The 20331-nt window shown below is 40.7% G+C and overlaps 1 protein-coding gene across 1 annotated transcript in view; it reads right to left on the bottom strand.

Annotated features, from left to right (window-relative positions):
• Positions 1-308: 308 nt before the first annotated feature.
• Positions 309-20331, bottom strand: part of VEGFD (vascular endothelial growth factor D) — a 29656-nt gene continuing 9633 nt past the window's right edge. The window contains exons 2-7 of the mRNA XM_010394432.3: positions 13686-13896; positions 9517-9707; positions 6950-7098; positions 5074-5171; positions 2499-2694; positions 309-980 (exon numbers count right to left, since the gene is read on the bottom strand). Coding sequence (XP_010392734.1) covers positions 854-980; positions 2499-2694; positions 5074-5171; positions 6950-7098; positions 9517-9707; positions 13686-13896 — 972 coding nt within the window. The 3' untranslated portion in view covers positions 309-853. The remainder of the gene's footprint in view (positions 981-2498; positions 2695-5073; positions 5172-6949; positions 7099-9516; positions 9708-13685; positions 13897-20331) is intronic.

Below are 20331 nucleotides of genomic sequence, written 5' to 3' on the forward strand. Positions count from 1 at the left end.
TTAGTGAACAGTGCTTTTCCAAAATGTGCTGAAGAGTTAGCACTAGTGTGCTGTTATCCCCCTAGGAAGATTAATGCACTACACCAGGAACAAATAAATAAATCACACATGCTGTCAGGAAGATGTGGGAAAAAAATGCTTCTTTTTTAATGAAACTATTGGGTCAAGTGACCTTGTTTTGACCTGGGTTTGGGCAGAAGCCAGTCCCTGTGGAACAAATGTAAGAAAACTGTGCTTGAAATGGCTTTGGGGTTTTGCTTATTTTCTTTTTGTGGGGCAGAGTTTTAAAATAACAGAAAAAAATCAAATCCACTCGAATAACTGATGTATTTATTTTCCTATATACACTTAAATATGGCACATCTGACAGTAGTTGTACAATAAACACAAAATGATGATCAAAGCCGGACAGTAGATCAAATAACTCAGTGCTGAACCTATTAGAAGCCGAATCCTGTACACTGAATTTCTGAAGAAAGTTTTACCCAGGAGCTGCATTAGCTAAGGATTCAGAGGCTAAGATTATCAAGTCTCAATTTCCGAGTGATTGGCTGGAGACTGGGACTTTATTTCCGATACAGAGCTTCATCTTCCATAACGTAACATGGAACTGGTACTTTCCAATCTTTCTTCCATGCAGTCAGAAATTCATCAGCTGTTGTTACCTCTTAGAGAACAAATACCAATGTCCCAGAGGATTCACTTGCAGTTAGTGATTACTCTAATAAATAAATGCAGACTGGATTAATTCTTCTGCTATTAATGTGGAAGATGTTCATGTTTACTATTGTTTGAAAGTCAGTGACAGCTACTTTGCGAAGCAGTGGATTGTCAAAGAATAGGGGAAGCTCAGTCAAGGAGTTTCTCTGCTTTGGGACCCATGGGAACCTCTCTTCTCCTTTGGACAACGACAATGCCTGGAACACACTGGTTTGGCAGTTGGGCATGTTCTGGGTTGGGATGGACATCTGTCTTCACAACTGTTTGATAAAGGATAAAGAAGGCAAAAGAGAAAAGCATTTTAATATGATAATTCTTCACTATCGTATTCTTCAACTTTTTCATCATTGAACACTGCAATGCTCCCTACACACAGTTTGGGAAAGTGTTGACATCCTACAACACAGGGAGACAAGAATTTGCTGTCTCCCTGACTATTGCCTGACTCCCTGGAAATGCCTGACTATTTTTGTCTACAGCAACATGTCTTGCAGTGGTCCATTTGTCCAGAGTCATGACTTAAGTGATGCTTTCATTTCTTGAGAGCAGTGAAGTCCCAAGGGTCAGCACTGGATAGTGCTGCCCTCAAACTCTGCAAAGTAGCTTATCTCACTTCATGATTCAACTTTTCTCCTCCAGAAATACTACAGATGGAAGTCTGCCACTAAGGTCCGGTGTCCAGATTACAGTAATTTTTAGAAGCCAAATTCATGTAAACAAATGATTACATTCCTCCCCTCCCACCTGTCTGAAACACATAAATAACCAATTCTTTCATGCTCATTTTTAGCTCTACTGGTTGTTTTAGCTATTTTTATACTTGCCAACTATTTTGTGTTTGTCCTTGTTTTCAAAGCTGAACCTGAAGATGTGAAGGTTACTTCTTCCACAGCATCTTCCCTGTGAATGAACCTATGAAGCCACTGAGAGTGGATCCTGTGGGTGACCACTCAGTGAACTGCAGCTCTGCCAAGGTACCCAGGGAAACTGGATGCTGACTATCCTTATATAAACTTTGAGACTAAGCTACTGCATGCTCCTGGGTCTCTACATGGGACCAAGGCTTTCTGAAAAATTAAAAAAAATAACTAATGCATGAAAACAGGTGCTTTAGAGGGCATTTTCTATCTTTGATTTGACACAGAAACCTCAACACTAATAATACAAAAAGATTAGGGAAATTCATGGAGTATAGTAGCCCCAGAACAATTTTTCTGCTTCTCAGTAGAGTCAGAGCTAGTTGAGTGGATTTATATGTGTACAAAATTGCATTAGGTTTAGAAAATTACTAGCTCTGAGGACAAACTGGATAAGGAATGTGCTTTGTGCTCTGTGTGCAAATTTAGGGAGCCTTTGTCCCTAATCATCCATGAGATTGCCTTCAGCTGTCGCAGAGAACAGCTGTCATGGGATGGGTTCTGCTTACCTACAAGTACAAGACTCGATATCTCACTGCAAAAACTAATGTCAGTTGTAGTACAGTTTTAATCATCATTCCCTAAAGATTACAAAAAAAAAAAAAAAAAAAAAAAGTAGCAAGTATTGACAGCTGAATAGCGGCCTTGTCCAGATTTCTTTAAAATACAAATAAACCTTAAATTCCTTTTATAAGGTAAGTATTATAAATATAATATCCATTATTATTATTATCTCCCTAACTTCAGCAAGGTATTCATCTCAAGTGGACCTCCTAGCCAATTCAGCAGTCGCACCTCTGACATCTAGGCAAGCTAATTCAGGTCTTGCAGTGTAGACAGTGAATGGCAAGGATCACTTACCTGCAGGTTTCAGCATGAAATATCTTGTGTTTTAGAGCACAGCTCTCGTGGCTCTCCCTACACAAATAGCAGCTGCAGTTCTCTTTACTTTGAAAGAAATCTGTGGGACACTTATGTCTACAGATGCATTCACAATTTTCTTCATCAAATTCCATATGTTGTCCACACATAGCCAGCTCAGCAAGAGGAGGGAGTTCTGCAATAGCACATACATATTTTAGCTGTAAAGTTTACATAACTAAATTGAAGAGACTCTTTCTGTTCTCTGTTCATTAGGACTCACACATGTACTTTCTGATAGTTTCTAGACTTCACAATTTCTGTTGTAACTTCCCGTGCAGAAAAGGACCAAGAGGATTGAGCCAATTATTTCACTCTATTCTTATACTGCTGTTTCTTGTGGGTTGACCCAGCACAAAAAATTTTGGGGGATGTATACTGCAAGAGGCTAGTGTTACATTTTGAAATGCACAAATCTTTACTGGACAGCAAGTTTTAAAAAGATAATCTCAAAAAGGATTTAGTCTACACCCATGACAAAAAGGCACATCCATGCAAACTACCACACCCACCACGTGTACTTCACTACACAGTCACTGCAGAAACTTTTAAGGAGTAATGCTATGTCTACTAGGGGGCAAGCTGGCCTAGCACTTCAACAAGGAGCACATTCATATTTGTCAAAGATGAAAGAAAGTACTTTGTTTCAGAAGAAAAGTCAGAACAGCCAAGGGAACTCACTATCTAATATCTTCCCTGAAAATGCACATCTGGAGTACAACATGAAGCTAATCCTCTCAAAAGGGAATACATTTTGTGAAAACTTTATTAAAATGCAAGCAGCACATCCCCAGTGAAAGGTCATGGCATATAAGGTGTCATTGGGAAGGTAATTTCCTGTAGCTTTACAATTAGCTTTTGGATATAACCTATGGAATGTGAAATGTAACCTGCACCTCTGCTATCTGATCCCTGATCTCAGTGGCCAGAAAAGGCTTGCACATTACTTGAAAGAAATTTTAATTATTATTTACTGAAAATACTGCTGAAAAACCAGTATTTCAACAGAATAAAACCTAAGGCCTATTGAAAAGGAAGAGGGAGTCTGCCCAAAATTCTTGGAAGACAAACCCTTTCCTTGGGGTGATGAAGCCTGGCATGTGTGAAGTGGTGTAGAGTGTTTCAATCTCACTTTGTTTCAACCTCAAAGACAGATTTTAAGTTATTTTGTCCCAGCCACTTGCCAAACACAATGTACTTCAGAGAATGATATTTTTTCTGAGGAAGTATTGAGTCTATGTCAACAAAGGCCATAATTCAACAAGCCACAGATTTCAATGCTCTAAACTGACTTTACAGAAGACTCTGAGTTATGAGGTCTCGGGCTATTCTCAGTCCTTCAGACTCACCCTGAAATACAAATTACTAATCCTTTCTTGAGTGAAAAGTCTAACCTGATGGTCAGAGGATCTTATCCAGAGTGAGAAAAGATCCAAGAGAAACCACTATGCAAATTATTTCTTGCTTATTAACATTAGGAGATTGTAATCAGTAGACCAGTTTATGAGGTTATTTAGCTTTATTTTAGTTTGCTAGTCAGGATTTGCTTGCATGATTGATTTATTGTTGCCTTGGATGGAGTATTCTTTTTCTTGCTGAATGTAGCTTAAAGCACAAAGGCAAGGTTTCCTTCTCTGTCTGTGTCCTCTAGTGCTATGATCATGTTATTTTTGACCAATACAATTTCCTGAGAAAAACAATTCTTAAAAACCTTACACATGACTTGGAGAAAATTTAATTTCTCTTAATATTTATTGCTAGTAAGTTTTTTTAGACTTACACAGTTGCCACTCAGAATATTTCCTGCAAATTTCTTTGACAAATTAAAATTTTACAGGAGAAGCAGAGGAAGAAGGCCAGTAACTACTTTTCTACAAATTTTACCCTCTTCCATTTCCTTCCACAGGCCTGAAGAAGTATACATACATACTCCTGAGTATGTAGGGTGTATCAGTTTGAAAGATTCCTAAATAATTTAAGATTATCATTAAAAGTACTCAAATACTTTGAAAGTTTATATAATTTTTTTCACTGACTACAGCTAACATGCAGGACTGGTCTTGTCTATCTTATTCCTTATTAATTCTTTCCTTAAGAACTAAAAAAAAAATAAAATGAGTACTTTCCCCATGCAATGTATTCTAGGGCATTTTCTTTTTCTACAGTTAAAAAATTTCCCTAATGCCCATCATAAAATGTGAAATGCGCACGTGAAATAAGAATTTGTACAGGCTGCCTACTTCACAAAATCTTATAAATACTTTCCTGTGTCCTACTCAGGTTGCTAATATAGAGACAATAAAACTTCCAAGCAAAAAAAAATGAGATGGGGAGAAGCACATATATGTGTTTATTTTCAGGTGAGTTTCCACACCACAATCCAAGTCTATCTAGGGATATGGAATAGAAACTGTAACTCCCTCAATGAAAAAAAAAAAAAATGAGAAGACCAGAATGAGACACAAAGAGCTTGGAGATAGTATGCAATAGTGTCTCTTTGTCATTTCATCTTTACCTTCTCGTCTGTTGGAGTGCTGTGTGTCTATAACACATTCACATTTGTCACTATCCCAGATCCATCCATTATGGCAAAACTTGTTGGTAAAGGGGCATCTAGAAGAAAAAGAAGTTGAGATAGGAATTTAAAAAAATAATTAGGGGCATCAGAGTAGTCATTTGGCAAAATGAGCCTGCTGGTGTGCTGGGTCTGCCACCTGTACCACGTGAAGGCCTGGCACCTGTGTGCATTACTGCTGCAAACAGAAAGAATTGGGTCCAGGCGGTTCTGCTGATAGGGAGGAGCTCTCTAGATCCCAGCAACTACAAGAAGCGAGTTCAGCACCTATATCAGATAACAGCCGTAGGAAGCAGCTACAGTTTTGCAGCTTCACTTTTCCGTAAAATAGTTTTACCCCAAGCAGGGTGGTCTTTGTCCTGCAGTATTCATCCCATGTAACTTTATTCAATTTTGCCTTGCTTCCAAAAGGTCCAGCTACAGTTTAAATTTGCCCATGCTCATGGATGCACAGGGGGCTATTTCAGTGTCAGAAGGACAGACTGACTTCCAGGCCCTTTGCTCTGGGAGGGGAACTCACAAACTGAAAAAAGACTGAGGTTCTTCTGTATTTGTCAAGAAAGAGGATTTGGAGTGGCCAGCAGGCTGAGGGAGGGCTGGAGTGGCTTTGCTGAAATGATACCTCTCCCCACCCAGATGTCTGCTGAAGGGCAGTGATGGGGACAAGCCAAATGCAGGGCTTGACAGAGACTTTTGAGCTGCCTTCCAGCAAGTCACCCAAGCTGTTTGAGTTTCTAGAGTGTTTGTTTATGTAGCCTTTTCTCACTGGGAGTACTGTTGCAGTGGCAAAGTCCACTTTACACCCCCACGTTGCTTTGAAAGTGGTCTCTCGGTAAACCTCTGTGCTGGAAAGTTCTCCCTTTACCAAGATTCCACTGGTCAGTGACTCTCTCCATCCCTTCTCCCATTGCCCCCTGTTATGTCACTCACCCTTGCCTCTGCCCCCTAGCCCTCAGATTATTGGCTTCTGATGCTCTGCCCACCCCTGGGACGCTTTGGGATAAAACCGCGCGTGCCTTTCGTTTTTGGTTCTTTGTCCCTGCTTCCTTTGGGTGTGTTGGTTTCATTAAACACCTCGGAATTGCATGCAGAGAGCCCCTCTCGCCTCTCTGTCTCCGGTTTGTGCACAGACTGTGGGTGTGTGAGCGACTGTTCACAACCACCTGGGAAGGTGAGACTGTGTGCACGCGTGGGTGCTGGCAGAGCGCCGCCTAAGCGGTGCATGAGGGACCCTGTGGGAGAAACATGGCATCGATTCACCAAAGCCTCCTTTCATAGAGTACTAGTATTTTATGCCATAGTTTGGAGTGAGATGTGAGGTCGCTTTTCTCCAGTTCATGAGCCCAACAGATGCAAACCAAGACTGGGTCAAAAGTGAAAAGCCACGATTCATATTGATTCTGACCTGACGTGCCATAAGGTATGGCAGAGGGCTTTAGCTTGAGCACAGAACTCAGTGTGCCCTGGCTGAATAATGCACTAGCAGAGTTGCTGTGTCAGGCTGAAAACGTCTATGCACACAGACCCAAAAAGCTCCAGTGTAACACAGTGCCAATATGAGCACTCGGGGTCCTTGCTCAAGAACCTAAATGTCTTAGTGACTCCTGATGCTGATGAACTGGCCTACAGTTTATTGGATTCTGATGTCCATTCATTTAAAATTCACATGGTTTAGGTGAACTTTCTAACCCTGAGTGATAATCAGGTTATTCAGAAAAACTGCTGGGATAACAGAAATGGAATGGACCATTATAACGTGCAAATCAGAGCAAAGTAATTTCAACATGTGCAGAAGTTTGCAAATGAGGGAACTTACCCATCTTCTTCGGGGTACTGGACAGATCTTCGTATGATGGTGTACTGGTGGCGCTGGGTATTTGATGTACACTTACAGGCTGTGTGATTGGCAATTTTGATGGGCACAGGCTCGGGAACACTTGTCAAGGGAACTGAGATCTCAAACAGCTAGGGGGGACAAATAACATTCATTTTTCAGTTTCCATTATACAGTTAATATTTGGAGGTTTAAATAAAAATCTTGTATTCTTTTCCACCATTTTTCCCACCCTTGCTCTTTTCTAGAGATAGTTACCATAAATATAAATGAGCAGAAGTGTACTGAGGGTTTTGAAGAGTAAACAATGCTCACCAAAGTAGGAACTTGACAAAATGGGTATCCTAGCACTGTATTACAGCTATTTAACACCCAAGACTGTTATGTCTTGGGTGAGACAATTTATTTATAGAATTACTGCAAGCAAACAAAAAAAACTCTTGGATGCTAGGGGCAATTGGGAAAGAGGTAGGTGTTGAGAACTTTGTTCTTGGTTATATCATCAGTTGAATCTCTACCACTTACAGAGACAGCTACTTAACTGTCCCTGGGTATAATCACAGTATGCATCTTTAGGGATCTAACTTAACCCCCACAGCCTCCTCAGAGAGGGAAGAAACAGAAGTAAACAGAGGAAAGTTCATTCTGCTTTAGCTGGGCTTAGGCAGGGAATCATCCTGGAAACCTCTCTCTGATGTATATAGCAGGAGCTTAAGGAACAAAGCACCTTGCCTTCAGTGCATCCAAATTGTTAAGAGTGATCTTTGAGAAGGCCTGTGGAGGCTCTGATTCCTTGGGCAGCTATGTGTAGGAGATGTAGAAGTGATCCACACTCCCTCTGCCCCTCAAACCATCTTCCTTCCCATGGAAACCAAAGCACTGGGCATGTCTTGGTGTGCCAGCATGTCTTGGCTTAAAGCTGCATCCACCTGCAGGGACTGAGTATTCCTAAGCAGACTGCTTAGACATGAAAACCTAGGTGTTGCAGTGTCTGACTTTAGGTGGCATTAATATCCTGCAGTGGATATTTTATACCAAGGGAAAAAAAAATCCTCTCACTAATATGGGAATAAGGGAATAACTCCATTAGATGAATAAATCTGGACTGATGGTGGTGTATCTATAAGTGGAACTTAGCTGGGGACTTTTGAGGGAATGCTTATTTTGAAGGATGCTAAAGGAATGTTACACTCTGCAAAATTGCAGTTTTTCCACAAACTTGTGAACTGCTGCTCAGAAAACACATAAATAAATAAATACTTTTTAGCCTGACCTAGCTCCCTGAGCTGATTAGATATCTTTTGTGTGTGGCCAACAGCTCATAACAGCTTTCTCCTTCTGGTGTGGAATGAAAGCAATTAAGGAGCATTGACGCAAGAAGGACAGGCCCTGCTTTATTTTACTCCAGCTATATTCCAGTACAATCAGACACAGTGGAATTACATTCCAACAAACACAAAATAAATACAGAAGTGAATTGGACCTGCTCCCCATGAGGGCTTCAATTTTCTTTTTGAAACAACTGCACTTGATCTTTGTTCTGATTTAAAGAAAAGCCTTTCTCATGAGTAGAATTTCATTTATTATGCCAAGTGACCTAGGAATGCACAAGGTGAAGGTTCATCAAAGAGGACCAGTCTCCTGTGCTTCATCTGTGGGTATGAATCATAGAATCATAGAAAGGCTTGGTTGGAAGGGACCTTAAAGATCAGTTCCAACTCCTTACCCCCTCCCATGGGCAGGGGTGCCACCCACTAGACCAGACTACTGATGAACAATGGATGGTTTCTTCCACAGAGCGGATTGAAAGTGCTAAACTTGGAGCTCTGCTCAGTCACCCACTGGAGCAGGATATCTCTGTACATAGCCTCTAGTGGGACTCTACAAGAAAGAGGCTGTCTGGCTACTCTATGCTCAGTTTTTGGCACTGGTCATTAAAACTTGGGTATGCCCTGTTGCACTTATTTAGTAATTGACTACTGGTTTAAGCCTTTCTTTCCCTGAGAGACGTGTGGTTTGGGACATTCAGATCCTGAGGCATGCTAATTAGGAGCATCTGGTCTCTCCTGATGAATATATCTCCTTTTCTGGCTTGAAAAATTGCAGATCCAAAATTATTAGCCAGCCTTCTTGCCAAGGACAATAATGTTGAAAGGCAGTGGCCCAACACAACAAAATTTCGTGGGGTTAAACCTTGGATACAGAGGATTCCTAGGGGATAATGCTCTCAAGAGGTCCCCGGTCCAAGTAATAATATATTACAGAAAGATTAAACTTCTGATCATCACATGAGCCTGCAGTCCCTTTTTCAGGACCTGATTTTCCATCTCTACACATATATAAACAATATTTTAATAATGCAACATGGATGTAAAATGCTATTGCACACTCCTGCATTCACTCCACATGGATAAAAAATTAATTCTTCTGTTTGTTATGATAGTGCAGACAGATCTTTCATAACAGGATCTCAGAAACCAAACATCCTCCTTCCCCTCCCTTTTTGGTGAGCCAGGGTAAAAAGAAAACAGATGAATAGCCTCATTTACCGTTTTCGACACGTAAGTTGTACTTGTATTCATGCAGCTGAGACTCTCCTCGTTGCAGCAGCCTCCACATCTGAACACGTTCACACAAGGAGGCTTGAAAAATTTGTTGGTTGTTGTACCCAGCTCTTTGGCAACTTCCACACAGGTTTCCCTTGGCACACACTGTGTCTTTTGCCATTCTTCATCTATGACTGGAGAAAACACCACTTTAATGAACAATCATGGCAAAGTTAAACCTCTTGATTGGGGAAGCAGAAGCATTATATAAATAAACATGAAGTTCTGGCAGGCCATTTGCACTTACTTGGATCAATTTGTGCTTATTTGGATCAATCTAAGGACCAGAGAGAGTCTGAGTGCAAAGTTATCCCAGTAACTTACACCAGCTGCACTGGCAGAGAGGTTGTTGCATTTTTCTGCCTTTAGCTTTCAATGCAAATGACCAAAATCTGTTAATTCCAGCAGATTTCATAGAGCTGCATTGATTTCCCTTAGCTGAGAGTCCCCAGCTACACAGTGTCTATTTGACAAAGCTGCCCCACGCCCTGTTCCCCTTTGCTCCAGGGTAGCCTTCCTTGTCATTTTATCCTCTCTCTGAGTGTGCCCCACCGTGGACTCAGTACAGCCTGGGCCTGAGAGCAAAAGCACATTAATGATTAACAGATTCTGGTCAGAGGGTATTAGTACTCCTGGTGGATGTCAGCCAGAGAGCACCATTTCCAAATTGCCCAATAGAACCCAAGACAAACAGTCTCACACCTCAGTAGCATCAGGGCGTTCAAGGCTGAATGACAGGAATATGAATTCAAGTGTGAGTCGTCTATTCAAAACACTAGGGCATCTTTCAAATACTGAATTGTTGTAGACTAGTAGACCAGGCTTGACTGATTGTCAGATTCTGACCATGAGAAGGAATAACATACTAAGTGCCTGAACCAGACAGAGAAAATAGGGACATTTACATAATACTGTCTTGAGTTTTGTCAAGAGGTGGCCCTCCTTTTTTTGCCTTTTGCTTACTTGATTCAAGTTACGGAATTCCTCATGAGTCATCAATGCTTATGCTCTAAGTTCTTCGTAAAACGATGAAAAAAATTTTTCCTCTCTATCCCCTATGTCAGGCTTCTGAAATATGAAAAGCAACTCTTATACTATTAAAAAAATGCTCTCCCATTGCAGTCCACCTCCCTACTATTGTAAAAGCAGTACCTACATTTACAGTGAAGTTCTGAAAAAGGAAAAATTCTGGAATACTTTTAACCTACATGCTATACCTTGCCTTCAGATGAACATTGATTTTTCTCATTCCTGACTTTCCTTTTGTTATTTTTAACTTTTTCTTAACTGACTTTGTATATTTAAATTATTTTGTTTATTCCTGCATAGTGCTTCCACAGGGTTGATTTGCTCCATTTTTCAGTCATGCAAGGAGTATAGGAAATAAGAGTTTGATGTCTGAATTGTGAAGAAGAGGCATAAATTAAGAGAAGAATAATCATTAAAATTAATAGAATTTTCTAGAGTAATGTTAGTTTATCAAAATAGCAATAATCCTAACATTAAAATAGAAAATAAAGTATTTGCCAAACTCATTAAGGTATGTGCATGTAATCACTTCAGATGTCACTTCAATGAACATAAGCATCAATGACCTTTCCAGCTACACACATCCTCACTTCATTGACCACTTCTTTAGCAGAAAGGCTGTTACAGGAACTGGCCTCCAAGGAAGTGGGTGTCACATCTTTTTCAGAAGCCCCATGGTCACCCTGATCTTTTCTGTGACCAAGCACAGGGCAGTTGCTGAAAAATTTGGCTGTGATACAGTCTCCAGCTTGAAAGTGCTGCAGTCCTTAGAGACTGAGCAGCTCAGGGGAGACTGTGGTTAGATGAAGTGACACAAACTTTCAGTGAATTCATTGTTAAAGCTTTAGAAAGGAGGAACAAAGTCCTGAATTTTCCCAGATGGAGTTCGGAGTGCTGTGGAAGATACTCAAGTAAAACAATTATGAGTCTTGACCCAGCCTTCTCATTAAAACATTTTATTAAAACAAAACAGATGCCCTTGGCAAAAAGGTCACTGCTTAATGACTGGAAAGGGTGTGGGAAAGAAATACATGTTTATGGGCTTGTTTTTTTTAAAAGGAGTTTGAGTACCTTGAACATATTAATATATTAAAACAAAAGTAGTTTCTGTCCTGGGATAATTCCACTTTGAATGGAAGAATGGAGAAGATGGCCCAATGGGCTTCTTATAACTTGAATTTCAGCAACTTGACTTTAATGAGGAAGCTGACAATTCTGTGTCTAGAGTCAGACTTTCGAAGGGAAAATAAGAAGCAACCTAATAGCTGTTCCAAACAGAAAACTCTATCTATATGACCATAGTAAAATACAATCACAGAACAGTTTTGTTTGGAAGGGACCTTAAAGATCATCTATTTCCAACCCCACTGCCGAGGGCAGGAACACCTTCCTCTAGACCAGGATGTGTAGTGTTCCATCCAGCCTGGCCTTGAACACTTCCAGGGATGGGTCATCCACAGCTTCTCTGGGCAGCCTCTTCCAGTGTCTTCCTAATACCTAATCTAAATTTACTCTCTTTCAGCTTAAAGCCATTCCCATCACTGCGTGCCCTTGGGAAAAGTCCCTCTCCAGCTCTCTTGCAGCTCCCTCTTAGGTACTGGAAGGCTGCAATTGGATCTCCATGGAGCTGTCTCTTCTCCAGGCTGAACAGCCCCAACTCTCTTAGCCTGACTTCATAGGAGAGGTGCTCCAGCCCTGTGACCATCTCAAATTAGCCACAGCACACTAAGTGGCATAGTGACCTTATTACCTGAACATTATTTACATTATAAATATTAAGCTACATTATTCTGCCTTTGAATTTCAATATGCCCTGTCTCAGTAACATTTAATAAGGTCCCCTGTCATCATGCTGTTTGGACAAAGGGATATTTTAATTTTGCAGAAATGTTGGTGTTCACTAAATAAGCAATAGGAGTTGAGGATTACAGCACTTGACTCTGGGTACTCCTTCTAATAATTCTATGGATTTTTAATGTCACTGAGTAGAATTGTAAAAGTATGTAAGCAAAATACTTATCACTATTAAAAGCCATCTTAATTGTTTTTCATGTGTGTATTTGTTTTAACTTTTTTTCTGTACAGAATTTCTGTGAAAACTGTAAAGCTATGCCTGTGATATGAAAACCCTCTTCAGATAGGCACTTGTATACACATTTCTGTGTTGTGGCTCAGAGAAGCAATTTAAGGCCTTTGCTCAGACATAATTTAGCTGAGTAATGGTGTGTGAATGTGGCTGGGATTGTTGTAAAAGTAGTATTGGAACAAAATCAGCAATATCTGATTTCCCAAAAGGAAAGTGATATGATAATATCACATCAGGGTAAAGACAACAAAAAGATTATCTCAGCCTGTCCTTCATTAGGCTGCAGTTTAGATTTGCTGTAGGATGTCCATTTGCTAGACCAAAATATAGTAACTGATTCTTTGTTTTACAGCCATGAATATGTAATGCCTTGAGCATCACAGCTACAAGGAAAAGTATTCATTCTTGCTCCAGATGAGGGAGTAGGTTGTGATTCTCCACTTTCAGTTGCTGGTTGGTTGCTTCAAGATCTACTTTTCTCTGGAGAAACTTCCTCAAACAGATCGAGGTTAGGACACCACCTTCTTTCTCTCAGTTCCCACACAGACACTGCTGCTGGGGCAGTGCCTTATATCAGAGCACACCTAATAAAAAAAGGGATTTCTATGCCTGCAGTAAAGTTCATTCATTTCTGCCTGCAAGCAAGTTCTGAGATGTAGCACAATGCTGCTGTCCATCCCCTCAGCCAGTCATTCTGACCTGTTTTTTGTACATTGACTTATCTTCCTTTTGTGGACTGACAAATCCCTGCATAGTACATCTTCCCTCTGGAGAGTATGCAGAGAACAATAAGCCTGATTTGGCCAAAAAACAGGGAGGTATACTCAGGCTGTCATCTGACATTTTTTCATACAAAGTCACTTTCCAGTAATGCCCTGTTGTTTCCAGTATGGGTGTATTCTAGGAACCCCCCTACTTACTTAAGAGTTTCCTGCACACAAATCAGGGAGAGGTCTTGAAGCTAAGAGGTCAGACTTGGCCACAAACCTGCACCTACCTTTCAGTGTGTCAATATCATAGAAAGCAGCAGCAAATCTGGTAGAGCGATGTGAAGCAGAGCGGGAGTCTAAGTTGGCCAGGCTCTTGAGTTTTAGCCTGCATTTCCACAGCTTCCAGTCCTCAGAGTGAGTGATGTGAAGCAGCTCTTCCAGGCTGGATGCTCTCCTAATCTGCTGCTCTGACCGCTCCAGTGCTGACAGAGATGTCCTCTGGAAGGAAAGAGGGAAGTCAGAAAGCCAGTACTTCACAGCTTGTCCCCAGTGCAGCACATGGAACACTTGTACCAAAAGGCAGCATGTTACTGAGGACATCTGAGGATACCTGGGAAAACAGCACACAGAGATGTCCCGTTCTTTGACAGTGCCCAGCACCAGACTGATCTGCAGGATTTGTGCCCAGATAAATTGGGAAGAGGAGATACCCACTTCTTCACCCTCTTCATCACAGCCGTCAGAACTATTTGACAAATGCAGACTTTACTGTGTCCCTGATCTCCAGGGAACCTGGTAGACACCAATCACATCACTGGTGTGCCTGAGCTGGCCAGTCATGCCAGAGCGAATCCCAGGCCACCCTACAGGCAATCTGAATCAATTCAGGCAGTGAGCCCAGCCCATGTGCCTCTACAACAAGCCACCTTGGGTGCCAAAACTCTGGTTCCAGACATGAGACACCACTGCAGGGTCAGGTGATACAGCTGGAAGCTTCACTAAGAACGAGGGCCCATCCACATGGCAGGCAAATGCAACATTCAACATGTTGCAAAGTGCAAGATGCATCTGCCATCTCCCATTCTGACTACACTTGGGTCATGCCCAAGTCAGCCATGGCCTCATGTCCAGCCTCAGGGCTGCAGCTGTGCAGCAGCATTGGCACAGTCACTGCATTTTCCACCTGTGTGATGTTCATGACCACTGCTCCCATTGGAGAAAACTCCCTACACCATCAGTTTGAAGTTAATATTCACTTTTAAAATAGCTGTGTAACACTTAATATTGCACAGAATCCCATAATAATACTGCTTTCTTTGGCTGCTGCTTTCTGACATCTGTGTTTGTACCTTTATCAAGACACTGAGTATTTATTTCCACTGACTCACCAGATCTGCTGAAAACATTGTCTCCAACACAAGTAAGAGGTTATCTTTGTAAATTTCTGTGTTGCACTGGGCTAGTGCTCTCTCAGCTGTACTCTCTGGTTGGTCATACAGTGAACTGTATTTTTTGACTTGCAAATAAAGGGCTGCAGTGCCAGCTGCCATAAATAAAATTCCAGCTCTTTAAAGCAAAGTAAAAGAGGCTGTCGATGAGGTGTGTAGCAGACAGCAGTCTGAACCATTAGAGAGAGTGCTCTGTATAGGACTGGGGAGGGGGTGAAGGAAAGGCCCACCTATAACAGGAAGATTTTTAGATGAGATCTGAAATCCAAGCACTGAGTGCATCTGTTACTTGTTATAAAAACATCTGTGGCATTTATTTTGCAACAATACAGATGTTAGCCTGTACACATGGGCCAAGTTAGTTTTTGGGTATATACCTTGCACTGACCTAAAATTCCCTAAGTAGTTAACTCAGAAAAAGTTGTTTGCTCTCCTTTTATGCCCATACAGAATATTATATTGTGCTCTAGCAAGTTGCCATGTTTCATTACAGAGATGGCTGCTTCATAGGTGAACGATTTCTCACGCATTTCATATGTGGTAAAAACTGGAAACCCCATCTCAATACTTACAGACAAATAGCTCAGAAGGAATGTGAATACTTAGCACCAGTAACTGAATTTCAAGACAGATTTGCAAACAAGATACCCAGAATTTTGCTGATCCAGGAAAGCTGAAATTCAGCTTGAGGTCAATGCGTCAAGACTTATTTGTTCCAAGAACCGCAGCCTATGCTGCTAACTAATTCACTAACTGTCTCCTTGTTCTTGCAAAACATGCAAGTGTAGGACCAGCACTGGCATGGTAATGGGACCAAAGATAGCAAAACTGAACTCTATTAAGCATTAACTTTTTTCCCTTTTCTCTGCGGTAAAAAAAACATTCTAGCTGAATCAGCATCCAAGACTTCTGAACTGGACTGAATTTACAGACAACCTGTAAAATGAGATGACAGCACTCTGGAACTTAGAAATATATCCCAGAACTTCTTGTAAGAGTCAGCAGTCTGGGACGACTCAGCTTGTCAATTTCTTTTACTTATATATCAAGAGGTTTTATTAGTCATAGAATCATAGAATTGTTAAGGTTGGAAAAGACCTCTAAGATCATCAAGTCCAACCACCAACCCAGCACCACCACTGTGTTCACCACTAAACCAAGCCCTGATTATTATATGAGCAAAATAAGATTTAAACCTAAGATAAAAGAGTACAGAAAAAGTAGCAATGCCTCCTCATGTTAAGCAAAGATCATTGATTTTATCTAAAGCAAGAATTTGTACTGTTTTAAGGACTTTTTAATTTTTAAAGCTATACAAATTCCATAATGTGGAAAGAATACAATGAAATCAACAAACTTTATGCCTTCACAAGTACTATTGTGTAGAAGGGTCATGAGTAGAGGTCTTTACCAAAAAAATGCATCTGCAATAGGATTTTAATTCTGGCAATTAAAAACAACCACCTCTGATATTGATGCATAATAGCGGTACTGGCAAAGCCAGCCTGTGTATTCAGGTGGTTTCTTCTCTTACTGCTTTTCATATTTTGGAAATTGGAGGGTATGGTCAAAGGCAATGCAAGGAGCAGTGCTCATTGCAGTATTGCATGAGAAATGTATCCTAATTAACCTAACCATGATCATCCAAAACTCACACAGAGTTACCACTTCTCTGTCAGATCCAGGTCTGCTCAACTTTGCCTGAGCTATTCAACCCTGAAGTGAACCTGTTTCCCCTTCTCTCATAATGTTTCCTAACACCTGCCCAAGTTCTGCAGTTTGATCGGATTGCTTGTTGCCTACCATGATAACAAAAGTATAATTGTATTCCTTCTTCTTATATTTGAGTTCTTCCTGGAGGGAACAGATTTTGAAGCTGAATTTTTAACTTCTTCACAAGGTTCCCTGTCCAGTACGGAATTTCCTGATGCCCTTTCCCATAACAAGAGCACTGAGATGAAGTACGGTCTTTGCCACTGAGCATTGCTAACACTAGGCAAGATGGTGATGGTAACAAATATCAAAGTAGTAGGTTTAAGTAGTTTACTCTTACCTCCTCAGCTTGCTGCTGCTCTTAATGTCATTTTTGTAAGTATCTTATCTAAAAACGGATCCCATTCCCCAAGATAAAAACCAGACTCATAATTAAATGAAATTGCATGTTTTTCAAAACACTGATCTCTCATATGTTCCAAAATTATTCTTCAATTCAAAGAGGAATATCTGTTTTCCTCTATTTTGGCTATGAACAATCATCAGGAAATGATAAGGCAAGTTAGCATTGTGATTTTTGGATAATTACAACTCTTGTCCTTCCAAAAGAAACCATAATGGACTATCTATCTTCTTCCTAGCAATCTTAGATTCCAGGAAAACCCTAAAAGTAGTCAGCGTTGGAAAGGAACAAGAGAAAAAGCAGTGATACATTCAGTGGCCTTTCCCGCCTTGGACACGGACTAAGATCAGACACTGAGTTCATTTCCCCACTGATTTATGCTAGTCCAATGTTTAGCTTATGCATCATGTCATACAGATGCACAATCCCACAGACAGCCTGCACTGTTCAAACTGGGCTCTTTCTTGACTATTAGTATTGACCATATCCTATCAGGGCTGCAGCTCTGCGGTTTGCACCTTTTCTCCGTCCTTGACTAGCTCCTAGATTTCCTGCTTAGGAAAAATACATCAAAATGATGTCTAAGAAAGACAGATGAATCCACCTTTGCAGAACTCCTTTTTTTTCTGCATGTGCTGCTCTTTTCAGCCTGACACAGGTGGTCTTTGCATTAATGCTGTGTTTCTAGACCTCCTGGACATATTTTGAACAACAGAGGAAAGATGTGGAGTACAACAGTAAAAAAAAAGGCCTGCTAAGGTCCTAAATTTATTTGAGGACCTATAGCATAAATACATGTGAGGTCGTATTTAAGAAAACAGATGCATAACTGATCTGCATTGATGCTGATGAATAATATTTTGTGTGCATGAGAAGGTAAAAATAAAAATTGATTGAAATCCATATTTTGCTCAATCTGCCTACATTTCACCCTGTACTCAAGCACGCTCACAGATCCAGGAAATACACCCTGAAAGCTTTACATATATGACTACTTTCCTTAAGCCCCAGCCTCACAGTCTTTCTCCACAGTAGAACGTAAACCTCTGCTTAAAGCTAAATGTGTAAGAACTCTTCTGATAAGGAATGTTTTTCTGAGTTAGGGTCACAGATACTATCGTGGCAAGTGCTGCATAAATACCAATGGAAATTTTCAACATTACCACTGTGTCTGGGGCCAGGACAAATGATTAAGGAACCTCTCGATAACCTTGCACTGTTTTATGATCCATCCTCTCAGCAGCTAAGCAATAGAAAGAAGGTAACAGATTTATCTTGCCAGCAAAAGCAGATTGTAGCTGCATAGCACAACGATGATTCTCTTAATGCCATTGTGTCACAAACTTGGCCAAACAGGCTTAAGATAAGGTCAGACTGAAACTTTGAAAATTAACCAATCTGTGGGGTGGAAGTTTTGTCTCAAAGTGAGGGCACCTGAGCACAAAGAGTACTGGCAGCATGTGAGGACATTTTGAACCTTTATGCCAGCATTGTGTGCTTTACGCAGCTGTAGCAGCTGCATTCAGTTCAAGAGAAGCCATGTAGAAGACAAAGACTTGATGCAACCAGAAGGTGAATTCCCCCTATTCCAGTGCTGCCTGAAGGCTAATCTCAGAACTATATTCAAGCCAGTTTAAATACTAGGTAGATGAGTCATCACCACATGAAAATACCAAGGAATTTTGCTTCTATGTATGCTACACCTGAAAACAACCTCCTTTTCTTCCATGATGCATTCCCCAAGGTGTTTTTACCACAGTCTATAAGCTGATTATAGTTGCAGGCTCATCTTGTGGAAGTAGAGTGCCTACAGTTCCCTGCCACCCCACAATTATCAAAAATAAAAAATAATCTAATTTTATGATTCTATTCACCCAAATGAATATGAACTATTTATCTGAGACTCCTCTTATAGATAATGAAGAAAAATAGCTGCACTGGGTGAACATTCATCTCATTCTAAAGCCTGTTGAATTAACTGTGCATCCAAACTGCCTGTTCCTCTCCTCTGATGCTGAAGGATGAATTGGTAGATCACCATCTTAGCTGTAGGGAGGAGACCTGAATCCCACTCACCTGAGAGTAGTCAAATGAGATTAAATAACCTCTCCTAATCCAAAGTACAAGCAATTTACTAGGTACACAAATATAACCATCCAGGAAGTGCAACTCTACCAGGGTTAGAAGGAGCTGGGACTGGCTGAAGGCCAGCACTGGCAAGGGAAAGCACTCCATTCCCTGCCTCAAAGCCACGGTGTAGTTGCCCAGCCATGCTGTGGGCTCACAGCACACAGACTGTGAGCTGATGTGGCCAGGGAACTGCAAGGGAGTTCCCGTGGAAAAGTTTTGTTCTCTCTTGGCAGGCAAATGAAGGCATGAAAAATTGTGAAGGCAACACAAAGAACTACATTTTCCTGGTAAGAATAACAAGCTTGTGTGGAGTTTTTGCAGTGAGAAGAACTATTTTGGGGGTTTTCATCATTAGTAGTAGTATTTTTAGCATTATTGTGTCTCCTATGAGTTTGGAGTCAGGTGCAAACACAAAATAAAGAGATGATACCTAACGTGGTGTCTGTAACCAAAGCAAAAGGCAAGAGAAAAGAGAGGAAGCCATTCATCCAAAGGAAGTACCAAGGAAGCACAGAAGATATTGCTCAGAGTGACAGGCCATGACTTTGAGGTAGCAGGGGCTCAACCATTGCCAAATTTCATCATAACAAATATTGTCTATAATACAGCATCTTGTATCCTTGGGGTGTTGCATAACGGGTAATAAAAGAGTGAATCTTCTGCAGCTCGAAAACATGAGGCTTGGAGGAGTGACTTACAGCAGTATTAACAAACAACTGCATCACTCCATAAATATCTACCATGAGGCATCTAACTCTGACACATATTAGCATGCAGTAATTTTATCATCACATTGTATTTCATTTCTGAGGAGAGAAAGAGCATTTACTTTTCAACAGCTCCAGTAAAATAATGATTTTGATTCTCTGTCAGCTATGAAATTCTGATGTATGAAGTTGCATCCCTGACTGTATTCCCTCTGGAAGCATGATTGTACATTATTAGTGCACAAATAAGCTATTTTTAATTATAGTGAATATGACCACAGAGAGACAAAACAATTAGATATTTTGACCTCCTACTAAAATTGTTCTCTGAAACATGATGGGCTTGTCATGGGATTTTTAAGTGGCTGTTACAGTCTTTGTCATCTCAGAAGCATGGATGAAATTTCAGGAACATCCAGTACTTCACTCTGCCTTCAAATGTTGTAAACTAATACTCAAATGTCTTCTAAAAATATTTCATCTCTCTCAGTGCAGTGCCTTGTCCAGACTGAACATTCATTTGATCATCACA

Source organism: Corvus cornix, chromosome 1 (assembly GCF_000738735.6).
Source record: "Corvus cornix cornix isolate S_Up_H32 chromosome 1, ASM73873v5, whole genome shotgun sequence".
In the NCBI taxonomy this organism is placed as follows: domain Eukaryota; kingdom Metazoa; phylum Chordata; class Aves; order Passeriformes; family Corvidae; genus Corvus; species Corvus cornix.